Genomic DNA, 25,492 nt, shown 5'->3' with positions numbered 1-25,492 from the left:
AAATTACAGGTAACAGAAAATGGAAATGATGGTGTAGAGCAATTAGAGAGGCTATACTCTCCCAAATCCCATGACCCAATTCAGATTCCAGATACCCAGACTTTCCCTTCATACTCCTATTTATTATGTGAAATTCCAGCCAATGTCCAAGTCCCTAACTGTTTTCTGTTTAGCCTTCTCTAGAATATTCTTTTGTTAACAAACTCTCTGCTGACTCAGCATGATTCTCCAGCCCACTTATTTCTCTTGCTTGAAAGGTGGGGATAGATCAATACTTCCCCCTAAAGCTTTCACCTTGTCCTCAAGGTGAAGTTCAGCCTTCAAAAAACCTACCTCTTGGATTCCATTGTTCTAAGTGTAAGAACCAATTTATGTGAGAAAGAAAATAACTTGTATCGGATTCCCATTGCTCTTCTTCAATAAAATCTATATATTCATGCCAACCTTGTAATTGACTCACATCAAGTGGCTGGACAGGAAAGTAATATCTATTAGTCTCTAAATAACTAATCTTCAGATTCAGTTCGCAAGCATTATGATAAAGTTGTTCTCCAATGATCCTGTACTTTTCAAGGTCTATGGAACTAGTCATTCCAACTTATGAATCCGTCATATATTTGATAATGTAGTGAATCTTGTCAACCTTGCAAAACATAATCATCGAAATTTCATCCTCAAAACAGGGTCCAGATTCCAATTCCTCTCGAGAACTGTCTGGACTTACTATGCCCTCTTGAAAAAAGGATAGCAACTTTTTTTGACTATCATAATACTGATGTAATCTTTTGGTTTGAAATTTAAGAATTTGGGTATAGATTTGATGAAGAAAAATCCACAGCTGAAAGAAAGACTCAAAATGAATATTCTTGCTCCCCATGGTATGATATAAAATGTACCTCCATTCCTGTAGCAGTTGCCCTTCTTTTTGCAATTCTTCTGGCAACTGGTTTTCCTTCCTTGGAAAATTATATTTTGTTGAATGCCCAATGTCTGACCTGCATTTCCACTTTGCTTGTGTACTCCCACTTTGTCTAGTCAGAATTTGCTCCCCATATGAACTCCAGTCAGCAGCGTAAAACTCCATCAAAGCTAATTGCTTATAGTCAAGCAGGCCGGGAGAATTCCAAGGCCACATGGGGTTACCTAAACCCAAACCCGACCCAGGGATGTAGAGCTCGAAGGGATCATGGTGGAGCACAGCTTCGTAGCTATCCAAGAGGGAGACGATGGAGGGAAGTCGGAACTGATTCGTGACATGTGTTTTATGTCTCATGAATTGAGCTAGAATTACGGGCTTAAATTCTCTTCTTTATATGTTCTTTTTGCCTGGAAAAATTGTTCAAGATTGATTAGCCTTCCCCAAGCTTCATCATCTTCTCCATAGACTGGGAATTTCTCTTCTCCTTAAATTTTTTCTTAGCATGGCCATGGTTCAAAGCTACCCGGATCGGATAACTTTGGTACCAATTGATAGAAACCCGCTAGTAACAACAATTTACAGAACACAAAATAAGGAAAATGGATGAAGAAACCGATATTTGTATTACTAATAGTGTCTCAACAGTATAAAGAGCTAAGAAAAAAATCCAAGCTTAACTAATTGAACAGTACCACACAAATTACAGGTAACGGAAAATGGAAATAATAGTTTAGAGCAATTAGAGAGGCTCTACTTTGTCCCAAATCCCATGACCCAATTCAGATTCAAGATACCCAGACTTTCCCTTCATACTCCTTTTGTCCTGTGAAATTCCCGCCAATGTCCAAGCCCCTAACTGTTTTCTGTTTAGCCTTCTCTAGAATATTCTTTTGTTAACAAACTCTCTGCTGACTCAGCATGACTCTTCAGCCCACTTATTTCTCTTGCTTGAAAGGTGGGGACGTATCAGTTTCATTTGGTTTTTTTCTTGTCATTATCAATCATATTTATTTGTATCAACAAATACCAACATTATAAGAGACACTCACTTAGATGTATGTATGTCAATTTCACATTTGATAGGTATTTTCAGTATGTTGAATTAGGAATATACTTTGTCATTCTCTTTTGTGTATTTTAATTCCTTTTGCTTTTAAGTAGGGTAGGAGAATGGGATTGGTGTTTTAGAAAACTATAGATATCTCCTGCCTGTAGACTGTTCAACTTTCATTTCATGTAATTATAACATGTGTAGCCATCTATATTGTATGTAGATGCATTCGTATATCCTATAAATTCATTATTTTCTTTTAATGGTCTTACTGATCATATCAAACTTCTTAGGACATGTATAAAAAGGCAGCAGAATTTTGGGCAGAATTACGAGTAGAATTGTTATCAGCCAGTGCCTTCCTAAACGATAAACCTAATTCTAGTCAACTATGGCGATTATACTGGGCAAGCCACCAGGTATTAAAATTTAAGTATTGCCTAAATATACAAGTTCTATTTTATTGTCTCTTGTATGCGTACTAAAAATATTTTTGATTCTTTTGTTTGTTAACGCTCCTTGTAATGCTGTAGCGTTTCTTTAGACACATGTGTATGTCTGCTAAAGTTCCTGCTACTGTGAGACTAGCAAAGCAAGCATTAATTGAAGACAAGTGTGTAGTTGTTGGTCTTCAGAGTACTGGAGAAGCAAGGACAGAGGAAGCTGTGACAAAATATGTATCTATTTGAATATTGTTTTCATTTCCATACAAATCAATTTTTGTTTTCTGCAGTTCAGTTTTTTCACAGGTTTTATTATTTTTTTGGATAGGGTTCTGAACTTGATGACTTTGTTTCTGGACCTCGAGAATTGCTGCTTAAATTTGTGGAAGAAAATTATCCATTACCAGAAAAACCCGAACTTCTCCCAGGTTTGAGCCTTGTTTTGCTAGATGATTCTCATTTATTTTCATTATTGTGCATTTATTAGCTCTTGTTTTCAATTCTGTGATAGGAGAGGATGGGGTAAAGGAGCTCCAAAGGAAGAGGCACTCTGCAACTCCTGGTGTTTCAGTAAAAGGAAGGGTCAGAAAAGTAGCCAAGTGGCAGCCTCCTAGTGATGTTGAAAGTGATGAAGAATCTGAAAGTGAGTTTCCAGAAACAAATTTTGATGAATCTTGTGTACTTATTTTTTTTCCTATGGTGTTTCCTTATATTGTTATAGTTGTATTGTAGATTTTTTTTGTTTCATTGGCATCTTGAAATGTATCATGTTTTGTTTTTGCTCTTTTGATATGTATCCCTTCAGTACCATTGATTTGTGATGGTCCATTTTTAGTCCTTTTCCCCTTCATTTCCCCCTCTTCTTCTTTTCCCTTTCTTTTTTACTTTTATTTATATATATATATATATTATTACTATTATATTTATTTATTTATTTATTTTATTTTATTTTTTATTTTTTCAACCTTTTTGTATCTTTCATTTGGGTTCATCTACCATCTACCCCAATTAATTTGGGATAAAGGTGTTGTTGATGTTGATGTTGATATTTATATTTATCTTTTCCATGTCATTGTATATGGAACTTGCTGTTTTGATTGGGCACGTTAACCTTAAGGCAGCATTGCTATTAAAAGAATATAATTTCTTTCTTCTAACGATATCTATTAAAAATGTTGTGTTAAATTTGATGGTTTTGGAAGACATTGAACTTGCGGGGTTGCTTGTTTGCATTTTATTAAGATTCCTCTGGATTGCTGCAGCTGACTCTGCTGTTGAATCTACTGATTCTGATGATGAGTTTCAGATATGTGAAATTTGCACCACTGAGGAGGTAATTTTTCTTTGATTATTCCAATACATATATCTGTTAAATGTTTTGATGCTGATGATGCAGGAATCACTTATTTTTCCCTGCAGGAAAAAAAAAAATTGCTACAGTGCTCCTGCTGTGGTAAATTAGTCCATTCCGAATGCTTGATGCCACCAATTGGTGATATTGTTCCTGAAGAGTGGTCATGCCATTTGTGCAAGGAAAAAACAGATGAATATCTTCAAGCAAGACAGGCCTACATAACTGAACTCCAGAAGAGGTGTAGAATTTAAACATTTCTCGAGTTATTTGGGTCTGGTTTAATGCTGTTAATTATCATTTTATGTTGAATAACTGGTTGCAAAAGAAACTGCAATACACATTATCCTTTTTTAAACAAAATCAGGAGGAAATTAATAGAGATGAAGGAGAGAGAGAAAGAGAAGAGGAAATTCCGATGAGTATTTCTGAGAAAATGAATTGATGATACAAAGCAACATACAGCGAGCTCTATTTATAGAGCGAAAAGGAATCTGACTTAGCACTAAGGCTGAGCAATTATTCGATCTAACAAACTGACAAAAGACTAACAACTAACTAACTTAAAGAAAATATCAGATGAAGCACAAACTTGACTAAGACCAAGTCCAATACACAGCAGCTTATTATCCACAGTAACTGATCAAAGTACACACGTATAAAACAGACTACAAAGCTTTAATATGCTAACATGTCCCCTCAAACTCATGAGTTAGGGAGTTGAAAAAATCCGTAACTCTGAGTTTGTCTCTGAGCTCAGCAAACTGAGGGGCAGATAAAGGCTTGGTCAATGTGCCAGCAAGTTGATAAGAGGCAGGAACATTAGTCTCTATCTCTCTGACAAAAGACTAACAACTAACTTAGATAAAAGATCAGATGAAGCACAAACTAGACTAAGACCAAGTCCAATACACAACAGCTAATCATCAACAATAATTGGTCAAAGTACACACGTATAAAACAAACTACAAAGCTTTAATATGCTACCATGCCCCCTCAAACTCATGAGTCAGGGAGTTGAAAAGCATCCATAACTCTGAGTTTGTCTCTGAGCGCAACACATTGAGGGACAGATAAAGGCTTGGTCAATGTGTCAGCAAGTTGATCTGAGGCAGGTGTTGGGTTTAGTATGCTCTTTTCAGTTAAGCCCAATAGCTTTAGTGAGAGTGAGCCCAAAGTCCAATTTTAACCCATGAAGCTTAGGGTTAGTTTTGGATTGGGCAGGGTATATAAACACTCTTTTCTCCCTTGTGCCTCCTAGGGTTACCGTCATCAGAAACACACCAAAGAGGCAGACGTTCATCATCTGAACAGTTGCCCACACGACCCCCTGATCCCCTTGAGTCATAGCCTGGAAGATCAATCGTAGAGCGGAATTGCGACCGTTCGTGGTGCATTGCTGCAGATCGTGAGCGTGAGAAAGTGTCACGCTCGCTACTTCACCTCAGGTAATCAAAGCGGTGTCTTCATTCCTCATCGCATCGGTACGATGCGCTTCCGCGTTTCTGATGATATACCTTCAGCACGAACATGAGTCACAATTAGATCCTTGGACCAATCACGTTCTCGAACTAAAAAGATATCCAATTCCATATGTTTGGTCCTAGCATGCAGGACAAGAATATGAGAAGGAGCAACAATGTTGATATTGTCACAATATTTTAAGCTCACAAAGAAGAGACTGAATCCATAGAATCTCTGCTGAATTAATGGCCACGCTTTTATACTCAGCTTCTGTACTGGACCTAGACACCAAGGTCTGCTTCTTGGACCACAAGGCACATAATTGGGACCAAGGAAAAGACAAGCACTAGACGTAGACCTGCAGTCATCTGGGTCCCTAGCTCAGTCTGCATAACAAAAAGCTATCAAGGTGAGAGGGCAGCTGGAGGAGGTTGAATCAGGAGACCATATGAAATTGTCCCTTTTAAGATATCTGAGAATACGCTTGATAGCATTCCAATGGTCATGTAAGGGTTCAGCCATAAACTACATACTTTGTTTACAACAAAACTAATCTCTGTTCGAGTAATAGTTGCATATTGCAATGCACCAACAATAGACCAATATTGATGAGGATTATCAAAGTAATTTGAACCATGTCTTGTCAACATGCAACTTGTAGCCATAGGAGATGTAATACTTTTAGCATCTGTCATATTCGAACGAGCTAAGAGATCCCTGATGTATTTAGACTATGAGAGAGAGACTAAACCGAAATGATGCTTCTTGATTTCTACCCCCAAGAAATACTCCAAGTTACCAAGATCTTTAAGAGCACACTTTGAATTTAAATCAGTGATGAGATTCTGAATAAATGCAACATCATTTACTTGTAACAATAGTATCATCAACATATACTAAGATATAAACACATCTCTTGGCATGACGAAGCATGAATAAAGAGGGATCACAACTGCTGGATTGAAAAACCAAAAAGAACTAATGCCTGCTTGAACTTGTCAAACCAAGCTCTTGGTGCTTTTGTTTAAGCCCATATAATGCCTTACTGAGTTCACAAACTAAGCTTCTATCAGAAGCTTCAAAACTCGGAGGTTGCTGCATGTATACATCTTCAATCAAGTCACCATTAACGGTCTTAGTGGCCAGCCAAAAGGAAGAGAAAGAGTATGCATTACTCGCACTGTGATTGGCCAAACCACCAGTGAAAACGTCTGTGTAATCTAAACCTTCTTGTTGATGAATCCCCTTAGCAACAAGTCAGGCATTATATTTGTTGATGGTACCATCTAGATTTTTCTTTAATTTAAACACCCATTTGCACCCAATAGGTTTACTATTTGGTGGAAGTGAAACAAGATTCCAAGTTTTACTAGTTTGCAAGGCATGAAATTATGCCTTCATAGCATCCAACCATTGTGGACTGGCTAAGGCTTGTTTGACGGTAGTAGGTTCTGTAAAGAACCAATTTAACCCAAAAGCTTAAGCTAATGGTTGAGGCTGCATTAATGGTTTTTTTATATATCTCTAACACGACCCCTCATAAGAGAGCCTATTGGGCTTGAAAGGTGGATGATGCATCAGGCCCAACCCACCTGTGTCAAGAAACTTCATAAAGAAAATGGGGGGCGACGAGGATCGAATCTGGGATACCGAGGCTTTGATACCATGTAAAGAACCATTTCACCTTTAAGCTTATGACCGTCTTTCTATTCCTCGTTGCATTTTTGTTTCTAGTCTTTCTTCTGTTTTTATTCCTAAGACCACAGGTGAAGCACTTTCCCATCCAGGATGCGCCAAGCGATGCTTGATGAGATGAATGTTCGTCATTCCAATGGCACTTCGGATCATGTTTTTGCTCCTCTAGAGAAGTCTATTGTTGGTTGTCGGTGGGTCTTTACTGTCAAGGTTGGACTTGATGGCTATGTTGACCGTCGTAAGGTGCGCTTAGTCGCCAAGGGTTTTACTCAGATCTTCGACCTTGACTATAGTGACATATTCTCTCCTGTCGCTGAGATGGCATCTGTTTGCATGTTTCTTGCCCTCACTGCTGTTCGTCATTGCCCACTCCCTCAACTAGACATTAAAAATGTTTTTCTTCATGGTGATTTACAAGAAGAGGTTTACATGAAGCGACCACCTGGGTTTGTTGCTCAGGGGGAGTCTGGGATGGTGTGCAGACTTCGTAAGTTCTTATATGACCTCAAGTAGTCTCCTCAGGTATGGTTCAACCGTTTCAGTTATGCCGTTCAGACTTTTGGCTTAATCTGCAGTAAGGTCAATCGTTCTGTGTTTTATAGGTTCACATCTCCTGATAAGTGCCTCTATCTGTTAGTATATGCCAATAACATTATTACCACTGGGAGTGATCAAGTGGCGATTCGCCAGTTAAAATAGTATTTGTTCAGTCAATTTCAAACAAAGGATCTTGGTAAGCTTCGTTACTTCTTAGGGATTGAGGTGGCACAGTCTAGACAAGACATTTTTATCTATTAAAGAAAATATGCCTTAGATATCCTAGAGGAGACTGGTATGTTGGGGTGTAAGCTAGTTGTTACACCCATGGATCCGACTATCAAATTATTACCCTAACAGGGATAGCTTTTATCTGATCCTGGACGTTGTAAAAGCTTGATTGGGAAGCTCAATTATCTCACTGTGACTAGGCCAGACATTTCTTTTGCTGTTAGTATGGCTAATCAGTTCCTTGACTCTCCTTGTGATTCTCATTGGGATGCTGCTGTGAGGATCCTCCGGTACATCAAAAGAGCACTAGGGAAAGGCTTATTATATTCAAATCAGAGAAATACAGAAATTTGTGGTTATTTAGATGTCGATTGGGTAGGATCACCTTCGGATAGGTGCTCTACTTCAGGCTATTGTGTCTTCTTTGAAGGAATTGGAAAAGTAAGAAACAAACTGTTGTTGCTACCTGCGAGCTAATCTGATTAAAGTAGTTGATTTAGGAGCTGCATCTTTGTGAACAGAAATAGCCCATGACACTCATTTGTGACAATCAAGCTGCGCTACATATATAATCTAATCCTGTATTTCATGAGAGAACCAAACATATAGAGATCGATTGTCACTTTATTCGAGAAAAGATTCAGTCAGGGGAAATCAAATTGCATTTTTTAACTCCAATGATCAACTCGCGAATGTCTTCAGTAAAACTCTTGGAGGTCCTTGGGTTGAATACATTTGTAACAAGCTCGGTGCGTACAATGTATATGCACCAGCTTAAGGGAAAGTGTTAGAATAGTTCTGTGTATATATAGAGTAGTTCCACATCTTGTGGGTTTAGCCCATTAGGTCATTTAGTCTCTTTAAATAGAGAACTCTTGTACAGTTGTAATACACAATTATTCAATCTTAAGTTTGATGCATAATCCACCTTTCAAGCCCAATGAGCTCTCTTGTGATTGGGCGTGTTACAGATATATAAAAAAACCATTAATGTAGCTCTCTTGGGTTGTATTGGTTCTTAACATGGCCATCAGGTCCAACTTTGACCGTAAAGACCCACCGACAACCAACAATAGACTTCTTCGGAGGAGCAGGAACAGGATCCCAAGTGCCATTGGAATGAAGATCAGTCATCTCATCAAGCATCACTTGGCGCCACCCTGGATTGGAAAGTGCTTCACTTGTGGTCTTAGGAATAGAAACAGAAGAAAGACTATAAACAAAGGTGTAATGAGAAGTAGAAAGACGGTCATAGCTTAAAAAGGTATAAAGAGGATAAGGGTTATGAGTAGTACGTGTACCTTTTCTTTGGGCAATGGGAAGAGCCTCTGCTGCAGGGTCTAGAAGGGAAGAGATGACAGGAGAAGGCGATGAGTCACCCAGGGTCAAGTCTGCAGGAGGCACTTTCTGACTACGTTAATTGGTGAGAAAATGGCGATTTGTAGGGATGGAGGAAATAGGTCTTTCCTCTGGGAGAGAGTCACCTGCAACTGATAAAGACAAGTCAAGAAAAAGAACATGAAGAACCTGATCAATCTGTGGCAACTGAGATGGGATAGAATAAAATGGTTGTTCATCAAGGAAAGTGACATCAGCGGAAATAATATAACGCTTAAGATCAGGAGAATAACAACCATAACCGTTTTGAATACGAAAATAACAAAGAAAGTTACACTTAAAGGCTTTGGATGTTAACTTGTCCTTACCAGGAGCGAAATCATGAACAAAACAGGTACAACCAAAGACATGGAGATAGAGGATAAAGAGGAGCATCTGGAAACAATAGATTACGGGGAATGTCATTGTTGAGCACAGATGAAGGCATGTGATTGATGAGAAAACAAGAGGCAAGTACAACATCTCCCAGAAGTGAAGAAGAACCTGCATATGAATAAGAAGTGTACGAGCAGTTTCAAGGAGATGTTTGTTTTTACGTTCAGCCACCCCATTTTGTTGTGGAGTATGAGCACAAGTGACTTGATGTAAAGTACCTTGTGTTGCTAAGAAATTAGAAAAGTCAAAAGAAACATATTCCTTAGCATTAGATGTTAACTTGTCCTTACCAGTAGTGAAATCATGAACAAAACAGGTACAACCAAAGACATGGAGATAGAGGATAAAGAGGAGCATCTGGAAACAATAGATTATGGGGAATGTCATTGTTGAGCACAGATGAAGCCATGTGATTGATGAGAAAACAAGAGGCAAGTACAGCATCTTCCAGAAGTGAAGAGGAACCTGCATATGAATAAGAAGTGTACGAGAAGTTTCATATGCAGATACACTTCATTAAATAAATGGAAACTTTTTTAGTATGAATTTCAGCAGAAAACTTTTTATAAATGGAAAATAACTCGGAACAATTTTTCATTAAATAAATCTAGGGACAACGGGAATAATCATCAATAAAGGTAACAAAATACCGAAAATCTAAAACAGACACAGTACGACTTGGACCTCAAATATATGAATGAATAAGAGAGAAAGGAGTATCGACTCATTCATTGACTTGACTGGCAAAGGAGGAGCGTGTGTGTTTCCCTTGCTGACACGACAAACGATTTAAAGACTGAAGATCGGATAAAAGAGGAACCATCTTCTGTAATTTTGAAAGACTTGGATGACCAAGGCGATTGTGGATAAGTTGTGGAGATTCAGTGAGAGAGCATGGTTAGAGAAAGTAATGGTGCAAGTGAGGGAGTGGACCAGATGATGCAGTGTCTGACTGAGCTATATTCGCAGCAAGAGAAGGTTGCAGGTGAGGGTACTTCGTGTAACAACGATTTTCAAAATGACAAAGTTGCTGACAATAATTACAACAAGGTCTCTGACCACGACTGCCAAGGCCCTGGCCTTGGCCTCGACCGCGACCACGTCTATTGTTCCCACAAGTGTCAGTACGGGAAACAAGAGCAGTGGAATCAACAACAGAAGATGAATCAGGAGCAAGAATTGGTTTCTTATTCTTCAAGAGGCGTTGGTAGGTCAGTGATAGACTAGGATCCCCACTAGTCAAGATAGTGTAACGGACAACATCATACTCCTCGGGAAGACCAAAAAGAGTTGTAACCATAAAGTGACTTTCCACCTGTTTTTGATATGCAGAAGCATCAGAAGGGTAAGGCAACATGTCCAAGTACGCTTGCATCAAAGATCGACTTTTTTCAACATATGTTTCCATTTGAATATCAGATGATTTGCGCAAATTCATGAGCTGAGACATAATAGAATAGAGCTGCTGGATATCAATAGTGTAGAGGTGTTTGGCTTCCTCCCATACGTCATAGCATGTCTGAAAATAATAGAAAATATCCAAAACAATTGGATTAATAGACTGCCAAAGAATACTCAGAAGTTGATTATATCAATCCTTTCCCAATCAGATTTCTCAGCCTTAGGGACAGTAGAAGGTTGAACAGTGAGATGACGCCCATACCCCTGTCCAAATAACCAAACACGACCAGAGGTGGCCTAATTCTTGTAGTTATCAGAACCCTTCAATTTGGAAGAGGTAATGGGCCCAACATTAGTGGAGATGATACCTGAGGAAGTTTTGGCAGGAGGAGGAGGAGAATTAACCTCCGAGTTATCAGGGGATGATGCTGTCATTAAAACACATTATAAATGCAATAGAAAAATTTGCAGAACCAAGTAAACGGAGGCAAACAATATCCAATGAAGAAGAAACCGCGCCGAATGTGAGACCCACAAAGAACCAAGCATAGATTTGGAAAAAGGAGGAAAAATTGAGTGAATAGTACTGTCGATGAACAGTACCCGATGTGAGCAGTACGCTCCGCATGAATAGTACCGTCGATGAATAGTAACCTCATGAACAATACCGTTGATGAACAGTACTCTGACAGTTGTAAAAACAAACTGGAGGGACGCACGACATAGATGAAGGAGAGAACACCTAAGCAGTGGGTTTAGGGTTTTAGCGGAAGCGAAAGTTCCCAGAACAAAGAGCTTTGATACCAACTTAAGATTGAACAATTGTTTATTATAACTGTACAAGAGTTCTCTATTTAAAGAGACTAAATGACTTAATGGGCTAAGCCCACAAGATGTGGGACTATTCTATATATGCAATGAACTATTCTAACAGGTTCCATGTGTGTGAGTAGAGCAAGAGATCTTGCATGAGTTTTTGATCTTGTGGTAATGGAGTGAGTAGGAGAGGCACGGCTAACAGGGATGGAAGGCTGATATTCAGAGGAAGATGAAGCAAGATAAGAAGAAGATGATGATAAAGAAGTTTGACCTGAACTGATTTGGGTCAAAGAGCTGGCTGAACTGTTATGAGCAGTAAGGGTTGATGCAGAAGACATATTTGAACCAAGAGTAGAAATTGAGGGAGAAATAGACAAGGCAGAATCAGTAGACATGTGATGAGGAGTTGTGACAACCTGTGCTGTACTTTCACTAGCAGTGGAAGTGTCTGGACTTGATGGAACACCTGTTACATCAATACTAAAAGAAGATGGTTGATGAAGGTTGTATTTAGGCAGGACAAGTAAGGGGAAGAGAGGCAGCAGTAGGAGTAAGACTAGGAGACTGTGCTTTGTCCTTCCATAAAGAAAAAGGAAACCTGGTTTTGTTGAATAGAACATCCTTTGAGATATACCCACGACCATCTGGATTTAGACAAAGATAACCTTTGTGATTGGACTCCTGTGACCTGAATTCCAGTTTATGTTTGTTAGAGGGTCTAAGGAAAGGAAAACAAGCACAACCAAAGATTTTAAGAAATTTATAATCAGGTGGGGTGTGAAACAATTGTGTAAGGAACTTGGAACTCTATATGCTGGAATCTGAACTCCATTAATGAGATCTTCATCTGACTCAAATTGAAGTGGTATTTTGGGATTCATCAAGAACCGATGCATTTGGTGTGACATGATAATAGGCTCCCCCATCTGATTACACAAATAGTTGTTCTCCGTCAATTCCATAAATTGAAGAGTTGTGGTGCTTTATTTTCCATATCTCAATTCTCCATTGTTGAATCTCGATTTGCTTTTGAGGATTCTTTGCTTGAATGAGAAGAGTCTGATGTGGAAGACATTGTTTGACTCAAAATGGATCAGGCCTTCAGATTGAAGGCTATGAGACCATAACAGAGATGAAGGAGAGAGAGAGAAAATGAGAAGAAGAAATTCCATTGAGTATTTATGAGAAAATGAATTCATGATACAAAGCGACATACAGAGAGCTCTATTTATAGAGAAAAAAGGGATGTGATTCAGCACTAAGGCTGAGCAATAATTAGATCTAACAAACTCTGACAAAAGACTAACAACTAACTAACTTAGAGAAAAGATCAGATGAAGCACAAACTAGACTAAGACCAAGTCCAATACACAGCAGCTAATTTTCAACAGTAACTGATCAAAGTACACACGCATTTATATGGTAATGGAAATAAATAAAAAAAACAATGAAGTGATTAATGTTTTATTAAACTATTACAGGTATGATGCAGCCTTGGAACGCAAGACAAAAATTTTAGAGATCATTCGTTCTTTGGATCTTCCAAATAATCCTTTGGATGATATTATTGACCAGGTAGTGATCACAAGCTTGATCCCCCCTTTTTGAAGAACAGTTGCTTATATGTGGCAGAATAGTTTAATTATAAAGTTTACAGTTTATTTTAAAATGAATAAATAGATGCTGGGGGCAGTAAAATAAAGATGCTGCCCTTTTCCTCATCAGATTGGTGTTGTAGAAGTTCTAGAACTTCCGGTCTTTGCTCTTGTGCGGTTTGATATCCCTAATTGTTTGAAGCATTTAACATCCCATTTTTGGGAAAATGGTGTATCGTGTACTGAATTATCCAATGCAGATTGCTGCTTTAGTTGAGTCTCCCTCCTTTCTTCATCCTTGCCTGCACACAGAATAGTTTCACTTTTTGTTTATAATGCATGATATTAGGGATCAGGAAGTTTCTCTGCACCCATAGTTTGATGGAATGTTTAACTTTGCATTTGAAGATGTTTTTCTGTAGTCTATGGCATTGTTTTTTCTGTCAATTAAATGTGTAATCAATTGTTCAAGGACTCTTATCATCTAGCTGATGTTGATCTGGTGACAATTCATTGTTTACGTAAAGAGGAAACAACTTTGACGCTGGTTGTTTGTTGATGTGAATTGTGAATTATTTGAGATTAGTTGTGGTCTTGACCTATTTCGTTAGGTGGCCTAATAAAGATGATTAGTGACTTGCTTTTGGAACTAAAAATTATGAGCAATGTCATCTTAACTAACTGAGGTTGTTTATAGTGTGGAAGCTACTGGTTATGATTGCATAGTATGTAAATATTGTATCTGATAGGAATCTGAACTCTACTGACCCAGAGCTGCCACCAAAGCTGGGCCCAAAAAGCCCCTACAAGTTGTTCTTGTATGCCGAAGAAAACAATTTAGTTGGGAACAGGCGAACAGTATAGAATGGCTTGTCTGAGGAATTAAGAGGGAACATTAGTTAGCGGAAAGAGAAAACAAGTCTGATAGATCTGCCATTTCTGTGTATTGATCTAATTTTGTTCAGTTATACAATTTGGTTTTATTGATAGGAACCAGAATCCTATCCAATTAGTGCTTTCGTTGAGAGTTTGGGTGGTGATTGTTTGTAGTGTATGCAAACTAGCATTGGAGACATCACCAAGTCCATTGAATTGCAGCATTGCACGCTGAGGTGCGAGATGGATTCCTGTGTCAACAGTTGTCTCTGTCCAACATGTCCAACATCTCCAGCATGGGCTGTGAACAGAGCAAGAATGCGGCAAACCTTCATTCTGGGAGTATAACAACTCGCTCTAGAGTTTCCAGTCTTCTATGGGGATGATCCTGTTGGATTGGTGTCTCAAGCTGAAAGATACTTTGCACAGGAGACTCCTCATGGAGGGAATGAATTGCATTGGTTTAATGTTATGAAGGACATAGATCCAAGCTTGGATTGGGAGAAGTTGAAGCGAGCATTTTCAGTCGTAGTGGCAAACATTAAATAGTAATCCATTTTCCCTGTTGAAGCAGGAAGGTTCAGCGGATTCATATTTCAATATGCTAGCAGCCAATATTCCCCATGCCCGATGATCAATACTTGGTTTTTTTCTTGGGATGGTCGAAGGAGATGGGATTAGAGGTCTTCACTCTTGAGCCTCTAGATTATTATAAGATTATTTTGGTAGCAAGGAGGAATAATATTTCCAACAGAGAGGAAGTTAATGCATTCAGGAATGCTCACGAGTCCAACCAGTTGGCAGTGAAATACTATTCTTGAGAAGGATTTCTATCACTGGGTTCAGCTACTACAGAAATGTAGTACACTTTTTTTTTTTTGGGATATAGGGAATGAAGTAAAGGGGGTGAGTCTGGAGCAGTGGTAAAGTTGCTCCTTTGTGACTGAAAGGTCAGGTTCGAATCTGGGAAAAAGTCTCTATATAAATATGGAAGAGGAAGGATGCGTATAAGGATTGCCCTCACCCCACCCTCGCAAGTCAGGGTTTAATGCGGAGTGGTTTAAGGAATGAAAGTACTCTAGGACTGCTATATCCTGACCAGGCCAGCATGTAAACTCGCTACAATGGCATTTTGAGAAGCTGCCTTGACAAGGAAATGGTCCAGAAAGAAGTACTGGAGTCCACGCTTCTGGTACACAGAACTTGTCTTATCAGGAGTTGATAGATCAAAGGATTAAGGGTCTGTGTTTCAAATTTGGACAAAATTATAGCCATACACATCAATGTCCAGATCAACATTTGAAACTTATGATCTGTGAAGCTGTAGAGAACTGTGCAGGAGGGTTCCCAATGGGCAGTAGAAGTTAGTGATCAAGGCAATTGGGAGATGGTTTGCCGGGTAGTGGATGACGAAGGAATGAACTTACAGGGCATGTCTTCCTCCAAAATAACACCTAAAAGGATTTCTAATTCTGCTCCTCATTTATAGTGGAGCTAGTCACAATTTTATTTCCAAGGAAATGGTGATCTCCTTGGGACTGCCTGCTACCATGACCAAGGAGTTTGGAGTGAGTTTAGGGGATGTCAGTAGGTTTTTTCACAGGGGAGGTCTAAGAACTTGGTGATCTAAGTTTGTACAACCAACTTCCTGGTGGATGCCTATATCCTCGAATTAGGTGGTCTTGATCTAATTCTTGGAGTGGAATGATTGGAGACTTTGGTTGAGATCAGGGCAGAATGAAAATGGAAGATCATGAGTTTTGATCAGAATTGTCTGGTTGTTACTCATAAAGGGTATCAAATGGGCAACCCATCTCATGCCACAGGCTTGCAACTGGTTCTGTAACAGAACTTGTGTGGTTCATTTAGTTTATTCAGTTAACAGTTTCAGAATAGTAAAACTCTCAGACTCTCACTATGATTTCTTTCTCTTTATTCTGTTCCCTTATCACTTTTTTGTTTTTTCCTGAATTCTATCTCCTGATATGTGTACAATGTGCTGTTGTAGTTTGAAACTGGGTCTCATCTCCGTTTTGCATTGTTCTGCTGTGGTTTTTTTTTGGAATAAGGTGTTTGAGATTTTTGGGAAGTTTTAGAGGTTTTGCATTGTTCTCCTTATTAATTTTAGAGGTTTTGGTTCTTGTAAAGAAGCTAAGATCCTGTGGCAGTGCCATACTTGTGAATAGCCCCGCTTTAGCGCGCTATAGCGGAGTTGCATAGCGTTGCAGCGGTCGGCCGCCACAAACCGCGCCGCGACGGTTAGGCGAAGTGTAGCGGACGCTATTGCAGCTGAATCGCGGCGCTATTGTGCCACTATAGTAGTTTCTATAAAAGTGTTCTCATCGTAGAAGGAAGAGATTTACAACTTAGATACAAGTGAAAGTGAAGATGAAAGATTTAGATGTTCATGATTTCAATTATGATTAGTTCCTTAAGTTCTTTGATTTTGACATTTCACTTACGTGGCAGTTCGATTTTTGACTAATTTTGCCACTTTATTTTGTTGTGTTACATTATTTGAGACTTTAATTCCTTCAATTTGCTTGTGATTTGAATTATAATGTTTGAAATCATTTATGTTTGAGTTTGATCCTTCAAATTTCTTTTTTATGTCACATTTTCATATTTTAAGTTTTATATTTGTGGAGTACAATTTAGTGTATCACTTAGGTATACTTTGCACAGTAGCATTGTAGCGCTACCCGCTATAGCGCTATAGCAGTTTGGAGGGTTAGCCGCTACGCGCCGCTATCCGACATTAATAAGTATGGGCAGTGCTCAGTCTTTGCGGTTTTCTGGCATTTATGGCTGGAAAGGAATGCTTCTGTGTCTAGACTTCATTTGGATAGGGTTATTCTTTTAGCTTCCTTTTGGTGTTATGGTCACGTTATTCCTTAGAGGTGTTTCTCTGTCAATCATGCAGAGAGATTGTCATGCTTTGTTACACTGGTCAATCTCATAGGTTCTATTCTCTTTTGGTTGTCTTCTTGTGAGATGTCTTATGCTCTTTCATTTCATATACTTTTTCCTCTTAATAATAATTTCTTTGTCTATCCAAAAAGACAAAAAATCTAACTCTTTCCTGGCTACTATAATTGTTATTTATATACAGCTAGGAGGCCCTGACAAAGTTGCAGAAATGACAGGAAGGAGAGGCATGCTTGTGAGGGCCCCTAATGGAAAGGGAGTGACTTATCAGGCTCGTAATACGTGAGTTGTAGTTTGTCTCCCTATATTATTGATAAACATTTCATAGTAGCTGAATTATCTTTCTGTGTGTCCGTTTAGAAAGGATGTCAGTATGGAAATGGTTAACATGCACGAAAAGCAGCTCTTTATGGACGGTAAAAAATTAGTTGCTATTATCTCTGAAGCTGGATCAGCTGGTGTTTCTTTGCAGGCAGATAGAAGAGCCACAAATCAGGTATGTCAAACTGACTTCAAAGTATTTTCATCCCTGATATCATTAGCTGCCTGTCCTATATTTATGATGTTTTATGCAAATGTTCTGCTTGAAAACTTGTGATAGGCTGAACTTTAGTTATCTGTTTTATGCTTCATTTCCTGTCATGTGTTCCTCATTCTGTGCTCTTCAACCTTTACACAACAGAAAAGAAGGGTTCATTTAACTCTAGAACTTCCATGGAGTGCTGATCGAGCAATTCAGCAGTTTGGAAGAACTCATCGATCGAATCAAGCTTCAGCACCCCAATACAGGTCATTGAGCATTATTGATTAAAATGGGTTTTTCGTTCCTTCTGTTTGCTTGCTTTTCATGTTGGTATTACTGTTGACTAAACCCTAATTAATTTTCTCTACGGTTTAATATCTGCAAAATATTTAACTTAAAACTGAGCCTAACGGATAAAGATTTTGTTAGAAATTCAAGTGTGAGTAGTAGTGAAGTCCCACATCGGTTAAACATGAACCAATTGATGACCATACAAGTGCAAAAAAGACCTATACAGCTTGAGCCATATGGTTTTGAGTTGAGATGTGGTGTCAAGCCACTTATTGTGGTTTTTCGCTTGACCCATTGATAGAAGTATCTTTTGTAAAGGGTTTTGGGCTCTCCCATGCCATTCTTAACAGACTTTGATTGATGACATTTGGAGGCAAGAGGAGAAATAGAGGAAGTACAGTTAGGGAACAGAATATATTATAATCATTTCTGTTATAAATTGTTTCTTAAAGGAGCTTCCCTCCATATTTGAGTGTATGTCAGCAAGTGCAGTGGTGTTTGGCATATAGAATGCAAGGGTGTTCGATAAAAAATTAAGTTTATATATGAAGAAAATTATTAGGAATCCAGAAATGGGTTATTTGTTTTTGGAGAGAAAGAGCTGAGAATAACAGTTAAAGGAAAGGAAAAAGAATTCTTTGGTAGTATTTATTGATTCCCAAACAAAGAACAAAGGAAAAAAATCTCCCTCAAGGGTTTCCCCTTACAAAGTATTTCCCATTCACAACTGAGCATGCCCTGTTTTTTTCTAAACTTACATATGTCCCCGTCTCCCTTGTATCCCTCCTCATATTTAAGCTAAACCCTTATTCTTCCAACCTCTCTAACTAACTAACTAATTATTTTAACTAATTATTGGCACCCTAATATAACTACTTGTAACTATTGATATTTGGGAATCTCTAATAATACTTCCTCCCACACGAATCACCCTCTCCTCAAGGTGAATGGTTGGTTAGGTTACTGAAATATAGAGCTTTGTTTAGGCTGCACCATACTTGGGATGGGTGATGTTGAGCTTTGTTGAACATGCTGCCTCGACTAAAGCCGGATCTTGGGCTCGAAAGCATCTGCATTTCACAAACACTTTGAACAAGCTACTTTGTTTTGTTTCTTACTCCTACATGTTACTAAATTCTCAAATGAAACCAACAATAGCTCGTGGTTGATCTCCAATAAATAACGGATCCTGCATAATCAACATTAGTATACACTTCCATAGATAAGTTGTGGTGGACCAGCCTAGGTCAAGAGCTAATTCAAGTAAGTCACCTGAAAAAGGCACTAGTCCATGCATTTTAGTAGTGGTAGACATTAAAGGAATGGGCGATTAGTGAAGGACTGAGTTTCAACTGTGAACTAGAATTGTTAGAAAATAATATAAACCATTAAAAAGACCCTCACCCAATACCTTAAGGTTTTGGGTTGAAGTGGTTCTTTACATGGTATCAGAGCTTTAATGACCATAAGGTCACAAGTTCGATTCTCACCGCCCCCCACTTGTGAAATTAAATAAGCAAATGGTAAACCCCAAAATAAAATAAAATTGAGCCTATGCAATATCCACGCTTCAAGTCCAAAGAGCTCTTGTGTGAGGGGGTGTGTTAGAAAATAATATAAACCATTAAAAAGACCCTCACCCAGTACCTTAAGGTTTTGGGTTCAAGTGGTTCTTTATAAGAACTCTTCCCTTGAAGATGAGGAAGATGACAGATTTTCATGAAAAGTGACATCCATTGAAATAAAGAAGAGACAATTAGAAGGGTCATAACATTTATATCCCTTCTAGCCTAGAGCATAACCCAAGAAGACAATTTGCAATCCCAAAGATCAAGTTTATTGCAGGGTTTGCTGGTGGTGAATATGGACAAAGGCCACACAACCAAAGACACAGGACTGAAGACCACATGACAAGGATGGAAGGAAAGATAGTAGTCTTAAGGTGAAGAGGGCTGGCATTACCAAGTACTTGAGATGGCAGCCAATTTATTAAGGAGGCATCTGTTAATAAACTTCCCCCCAATACGAATTAGGAACAATCATTTGGAAGAGTATAGCTCTTGTAATTTCTACTTTCTAGTAAATGCCTATTCTTTTTTTAAGCCACACCATTTTGTTGATTATGCACACGTGCATTCATGAATAATACCATATTCTTTTACCAAAATAGAGAAAGGTTGTTTGGTCAGAAAGAAGGTGGCGGTCGGCAATGTCTGCAACGGTTAAGGCCTCGTCGTGGTATTGGAAGTGGGTTTCTTAGGAATGGATTGCCAAGGCATGATGTAGCTGCTGGTGGCTTGCAAAGGGCAGTGTTTTAGCCCAAAAATAAAGTCTTTGGGTGCAATGAAGGCATGGACAATAGGTCAAGAGAGCTTGGCCACAATGAAGGTTGACTACGGTTTTTGCTAAAGCAAAATCTCTCAAATCAAGAGCTCTGATACTAAGTTGAAACTTAAAAATCTGAATCTGGATATTTTTGCTTGTTCATTGATGCACAAATGTTTCGAATATACAGACTAATGTTGGTACAAAGGTCAAGATTTGTCACTAATTACATATGGTAGTTCTGTATCTACAACAGAACATAATCCTTTCTCAAAGCATATTTATGGACAACTAGGTGTCTTTTATGCGTGCATTTCTTTCTAACCAGATGCAGCAAAAAACCACGAACTGCCGGGGAGTTTTGGCCTCCTTGTTTCTGCCAAAATCATTGAGCATAGTTAGCATAAAGGTTGCTACAAAGGAAACAGTATAATTACAATTCATGAATAAATGTCCATCTGTTTTAAATCTTAACTTGCTCAGAACATGTCAGGAGAAAGAGCTGTGTCGGGTCTACGAATCTGTAACAAGACATCTGTTTTTAACCTGTTAAGTGTAGCTGCCAAGGTGTCCTCTTTTTGATACACTAATAAACTTTCGAGCTTTGTTGTATTGATGTCCTCTTTCTGCTAAACTCCTCAATGTGTTTGTTTTTATATGTTTCCATATGTGGAAGTTTATTTTATACCTAAGACACAAGATATGCTTTCTTGCTTTGTCAAAAGTTTTATTGCTGGTGTAAATTGTCTGTCTATTTTAACATGAAAACCTATAAAGTTAAGATGGAAGAACTTTAGACCTGATCTGAAATGGTTGCAGTCAGTTTTTTGTTGATGCTCTATCTTGATGCTACTCAGGTTTTACCTAATCTCTATTTCATTAATGCTTTACAGGTTACTCTTTACTAATCTTGGTGGAGAGCGACGGTTTGCATCGATTGTTGCTAAGAGATTAGAAACTCTTGGTGCTTTGACTCAAGGGGACCGCAGGCATGTTGGATTTATCAGTTTTTGTTTCCAATTAGCTCGAATGGATGAATGCTGACATCTTTGCCTATGTTGTTCCTGACTTCCTTGATGGCTTACAGGGCTGGACCTTCGTTAAGTGCTTATAATTATGATAGTGCTTACGGAAAGAGGGCTCTGATGATTATGTACAAAGGAATAATGGAGCAGGTTTCATAATATTCTTTGAAAATGCAAAATATGTATATTGAAATGCCTATTAGGAATTGGATAAGGATGCTCAAATCCATCTACTGACAAATTGTTTTTTAGGATTCTCTGCCTGTTGTACCTCCAGGATGTTCATCTGACAGACCAGATACAATTCAAGATTTTATTGTGCAGGCAAAAGCTGCTCTTGTATCTGTTGGAATAGTTAGGGACACTGTTCTTGGTAATTCATTTATTACTCTCATCTGAAAGTTAGATGGAGTGGTTTGATAATAATAGTAAATTTTTCACCTGTCTCTCACGGTTGGCCATTGACTGTTGAAGTATTGTTTGTGATACCACGTAATGGACTGCCCAACCTTATGACTAAACACGTGCTTCCTATATTTGTAGGTAATGGTAAAGATCTTGGAAGGTTATCTGGTCGCATTATTGATTCAGATATGCATGAAGTTGGACGATTCCTCAACCGGCTTTTGGGACTTCCTCCTGATATTCAGAATAGGTCTGTCTTTATGACATGATGCTTCTAGTTTTTAGTATTAGGTTCATTAATATGCTAAATACTACTATATCAACAGGCTATTTGAATTTTTTGTGAGTATCTTGGATCTTCTTGTTCGGAATGCTCGCATTGAAGGTAACCTTGACACGGGCATTGTTGACTTGAAAGCTAATGTCATTGAACTACAAGGGACTCCAAAGGTTTGTTTACTATACTTCTCGTCGCAGCTCAGCTCATTTATTTGCGTTAACTTTATTAAATCACTCTCGATTAAATCTCGACTAGCGAGGATATTGGTGAGGGAAATCCTTATACGTAGCCTTATTCTTGTATATTTGCAAAGAAACTGTATTCTGGATTCGAACTTGTGACCTTTCAATCACAATGAGCCGCTTTACCATTGCTCCAGGCTCGCTCTCTTATTCATGTTAACTTTATTATATAACTAATATGGATGGGAGAAATTTTTATTTTTATGCAGACAGTTCATGTTGATCAAATGACTGGGGCTTCGACAATTCTGTTTACATTCATTTTGGATCGCGGAATCACATGGGAGGTGCTTGTTCTTTTCTGCATGGGCAATCTAATGGTATGCTTTACACCAACAAACTTAATATGCTAACTTATATTTATAATTTACATGTCAGTTGGCAAGTACCATGCTGAATGAAAAGCAGAAGGATGGGCTTGGTTCAGCCAATGATGGCTTCTACGAGTCCAAGAGGGAATGGTTGGGAAAACGTCATTTCATTTTAGCATTTGAAAGGTATCATTCATGGATTTTGTTATGTATTCCTGTTTCCTTAATTCAGATTTCATTTCCTTAAATTTAAATTTGAAGTTGATTTTAATTATCGAGCACCTCTGTCTCTTCTGTGTTAAGGTTGCCAATTTAAATCCCTGAGCTTATTTTATGTTCACAGATGCATCAACTTTAACACCACCTTTATCCCAAACTAACTGGGGTCGGTGGTAGATGATCCCAAATGAAAGATATGAAGAGTTTGAAAAAAGATAAAAATGAAATTTAAGTGTATATATATATATATGTGTGTGTATATATATATATATATATATATAGAGGTAAACAATCAAAAGGGAAGGTATATTAAGGTAAACTAAAGACAGAGATATATAGGAGGGCAAAAAAAGAGTAAGAAAGTAAGACCAAAAATAAAATAAATAAATAAATAAATATAAAAATATAAAAAAAAAATGTATATGTATATAAATAAAAAAGTTAAAAAAAAAAGGTGTGGAAAAAATAAATAAATAAGTAAGAAAAAAAAGATGGGAAAGGGGAAAAGAGATAAAGGAAAATAAGGAGGGGGAGATGAAGAGAAAAATGACTAAAAAGGGACCTTGTAGAATATAGGAAGGGTTCATCTCATAAATATAGTGAGAACTAGCCTTATAATTTCGTTTGCTTTCATTTTTTCCTTTGTTTTTTGTTTCCCTTTTTCTGGGTACTATATTAGAAGTTTCCTTTATCCGACTTGAGTTTTGTGCTAATTTTCCCTCCCTTTGATGCCCATACAATTAAGAGAAAATAGCATTCTATGGAACAAGAGACATTTGGCATTCAATGGAGCAAGAGACATTTAGTATAATCCATGTGTCTAAATAACACATCACAGTATGGATTATATAGCCAAAAAATAATAAATACAATTATCTTTGCTATATTATCCTAATTACTATAGTTATTTATTCTATTTAGTGTATACTCTTCATATGAATAAGAAGAAGGGTACGTGCAGTTTCAATGATATGTCTATTTTTACGTTCAGCCACCCTATTTTGTTGTGGAGTGTAAGGACAAGTGGTTTGATATAAAGTACCTTGTGTAGCCAAGAAATTAGAAAAATCAATAGAAACACATTCCTTAGCTTTATCACTACGTAGAATACGAATAGAAACACCAAATTGAGTATAAATCTCAGCAGGAAACTTTTTATAAATGGAAAATAATTTAGAACGATTTTCATTTAATAAATCCAATTACAACGGGAATAATCATCAATAAAGGTAACAAAATACCGAAAACCTAAAACAGACAAAGTACGACTTGGTTCCCAAATATCTGAATGAACAAGAGAGAAATGAGCATCAGCTCGTTTATTGACTCGATTGGCAAAGGAGGAGCGTGTATGCTCCCCTTGCTGATACGACACAATCTGAAGACTGAAGTCCGGATAAAAGAGGAACCATCTTCTGCAACTTCGAAAGACTTGGACGACCGAGTCGACTGTGGATAAGTTGTGAAGATTCTGTGAGAGAGCATGCCACTGAAGGACGAGACACAACCAGATAGTAAAGCCCCTGTGACTCACGACCCACTCCAATAATCTTACAAGGTAGTAATTTGATAGTAGGATCCATGGGTGTATCAACCGGCTTACACCCCAACATACCAGTCTCCTTTAGGATATCCAAGGCATATTTCCTTTGACAAATAGAAATGCCCTGCCTAGACTGTGCTACTTTAATCCCTAAGAGGTAACGAAGTTTACCAAGATCCTTTGTTTGAAATGAGTAAACAAATACTGTTTTAACTGCTGAATCCCGTCTTGATCGCTTCCAGTGAGAATAATGTCATCGACATAGACTAATAGATAAATGCATTTATCATGAGATGTGAACCTATAAAACATAGAATGATCTATTTTACTGTGGATTAAGCCAAAAGCCTGAACGATAGAACTGAAACGGCTGAACCAAGTCCGAGGAGACTGCTTGAGGCCATATAAGGACTTAGAAGTCTGCACATCATCCCAGACTCCCCTTGAGCAACGAACCCAAGTGGTTGCTCCATGTAAACCTCTTCTTGTAAATGTCCATGAAGAAAAGCATTTTTAATGTATAGTTGAGGGAGTGGCCAGTGACGAACAGCAGCGAAGGCAAGAAACATTCGGACAGATGCAATGTTAGTGACAGGAGAGAACGTGTCCCTATAGTCAAGTCCGAAGATCTGAGTAAAACCTTTGGCGACTAAGCGTGTCTTGAGACGGTTAACATGGCCATCAGGTCCAAACTTGACATTTAAGACCCACCAGCAACCAACAATAGACTTATCTGGAAGAGCAAGAACAAGATCCCAAGTGCCATTGGAATGAAGATCAGTTATCTCATCAAGCATCGCTTGGCGCCACCCTGGATTGGAAAGTGCTTCACCTGTGGTCTTAGGAATTGAAACAGAAGAAAGACTATAAACAAAGGTGTAATGAGAAGCAGAAAGACGGTCATAGCTTAAAAAGGTATAAAGAGGATAAGGGTTATGAGTAGTACGTATACCTTTTCTTTGGGCAATGGGAAGAGCCTTTGGTGAAGGAGCCGGAGAGGAAGAGATGACTGTAGAAGGCGATGAGTCACCCAGGGTCAAGTCTGTAGGAGGCACTTTCTGACGACGCTGATAGGTGAGAAAAGCGCGGTCTGCAGGGATGGAGGCAAGAGGTCTTCCCTTTGGGAGAGAGTCACCTGCAACTGGTAAACACAAGTCAAGAAAAGGAACAGGAAGAACCTGATCACCTTGTGACAACTGAGATGTGATAGAATGAAAGGGTTGTTGATCAAGGAAAGTGATATCA

At 38.3% G+C, this 25,492-nt stretch overlaps 1 protein-coding gene across 1 annotated transcript in view; it reads left to right on the top strand.

The window, feature by feature from the left end:
• Positions 1–22,732, top strand: part of LOC133290382 (protein FORGETTER 1) — a 41,259-nt gene extending 18,527 nt beyond the window's left edge. The window contains exons 11-27 of the mRNA XM_061488453.1: positions 2,264–2,389; positions 2,504–2,647; positions 2,742–2,841; positions 2,925–3,056; positions 3,676–3,746; positions 3,833–4,005; positions 13,166–13,259; positions 17,268–17,365; positions 17,444–17,579; positions 17,766–17,872; positions 21,116–21,211; positions 21,310–21,397; positions 21,500–21,620; positions 21,791–21,902; positions 21,979–22,102; positions 22,384–22,461; positions 22,553–22,732. Of these exons, the coding sequence (XP_061344437.1) occupies positions 2,264–2,389; positions 2,504–2,647; positions 2,742–2,841; positions 2,925–3,056; positions 3,676–3,746; positions 3,833–4,005; positions 13,166–13,259; positions 17,268–17,365; positions 17,444–17,579; positions 17,766–17,872; positions 21,116–21,211; positions 21,310–21,397; positions 21,500–21,620; positions 21,791–21,902; positions 21,979–22,102; positions 22,384–22,461; positions 22,553–22,732 (1,980 nt within the window). The remainder of the gene's footprint in view (positions 1–2,263; positions 2,390–2,503; positions 2,648–2,741; positions 2,842–2,924; positions 3,057–3,675; positions 3,747–3,832; positions 4,006–13,165; positions 13,260–17,267; positions 17,366–17,443; positions 17,580–17,765; positions 17,873–21,115; positions 21,212–21,309; positions 21,398–21,499; positions 21,621–21,790; positions 21,903–21,978; positions 22,103–22,383; positions 22,462–22,552) is intronic.
• The last annotated feature ends 2,760 nt before the right edge of the window (positions 22,733–25,492 follow it).

This window comes from Gastrolobium bilobum, unplaced genomic scaffold, assembly GCF_033153095.1.
Source record: "Gastrolobium bilobum isolate Gb01-03AN ecotype WA unplaced genomic scaffold, APGP_CSIRO_Gbil_v1 utg42413, whole genome shotgun sequence".
NCBI lineage: Eukaryota > Viridiplantae > Streptophyta > Magnoliopsida > Fabales > Fabaceae > Gastrolobium > Gastrolobium bilobum.
This window is presented reverse-complemented; position numbering and strand designations above follow the sequence as displayed.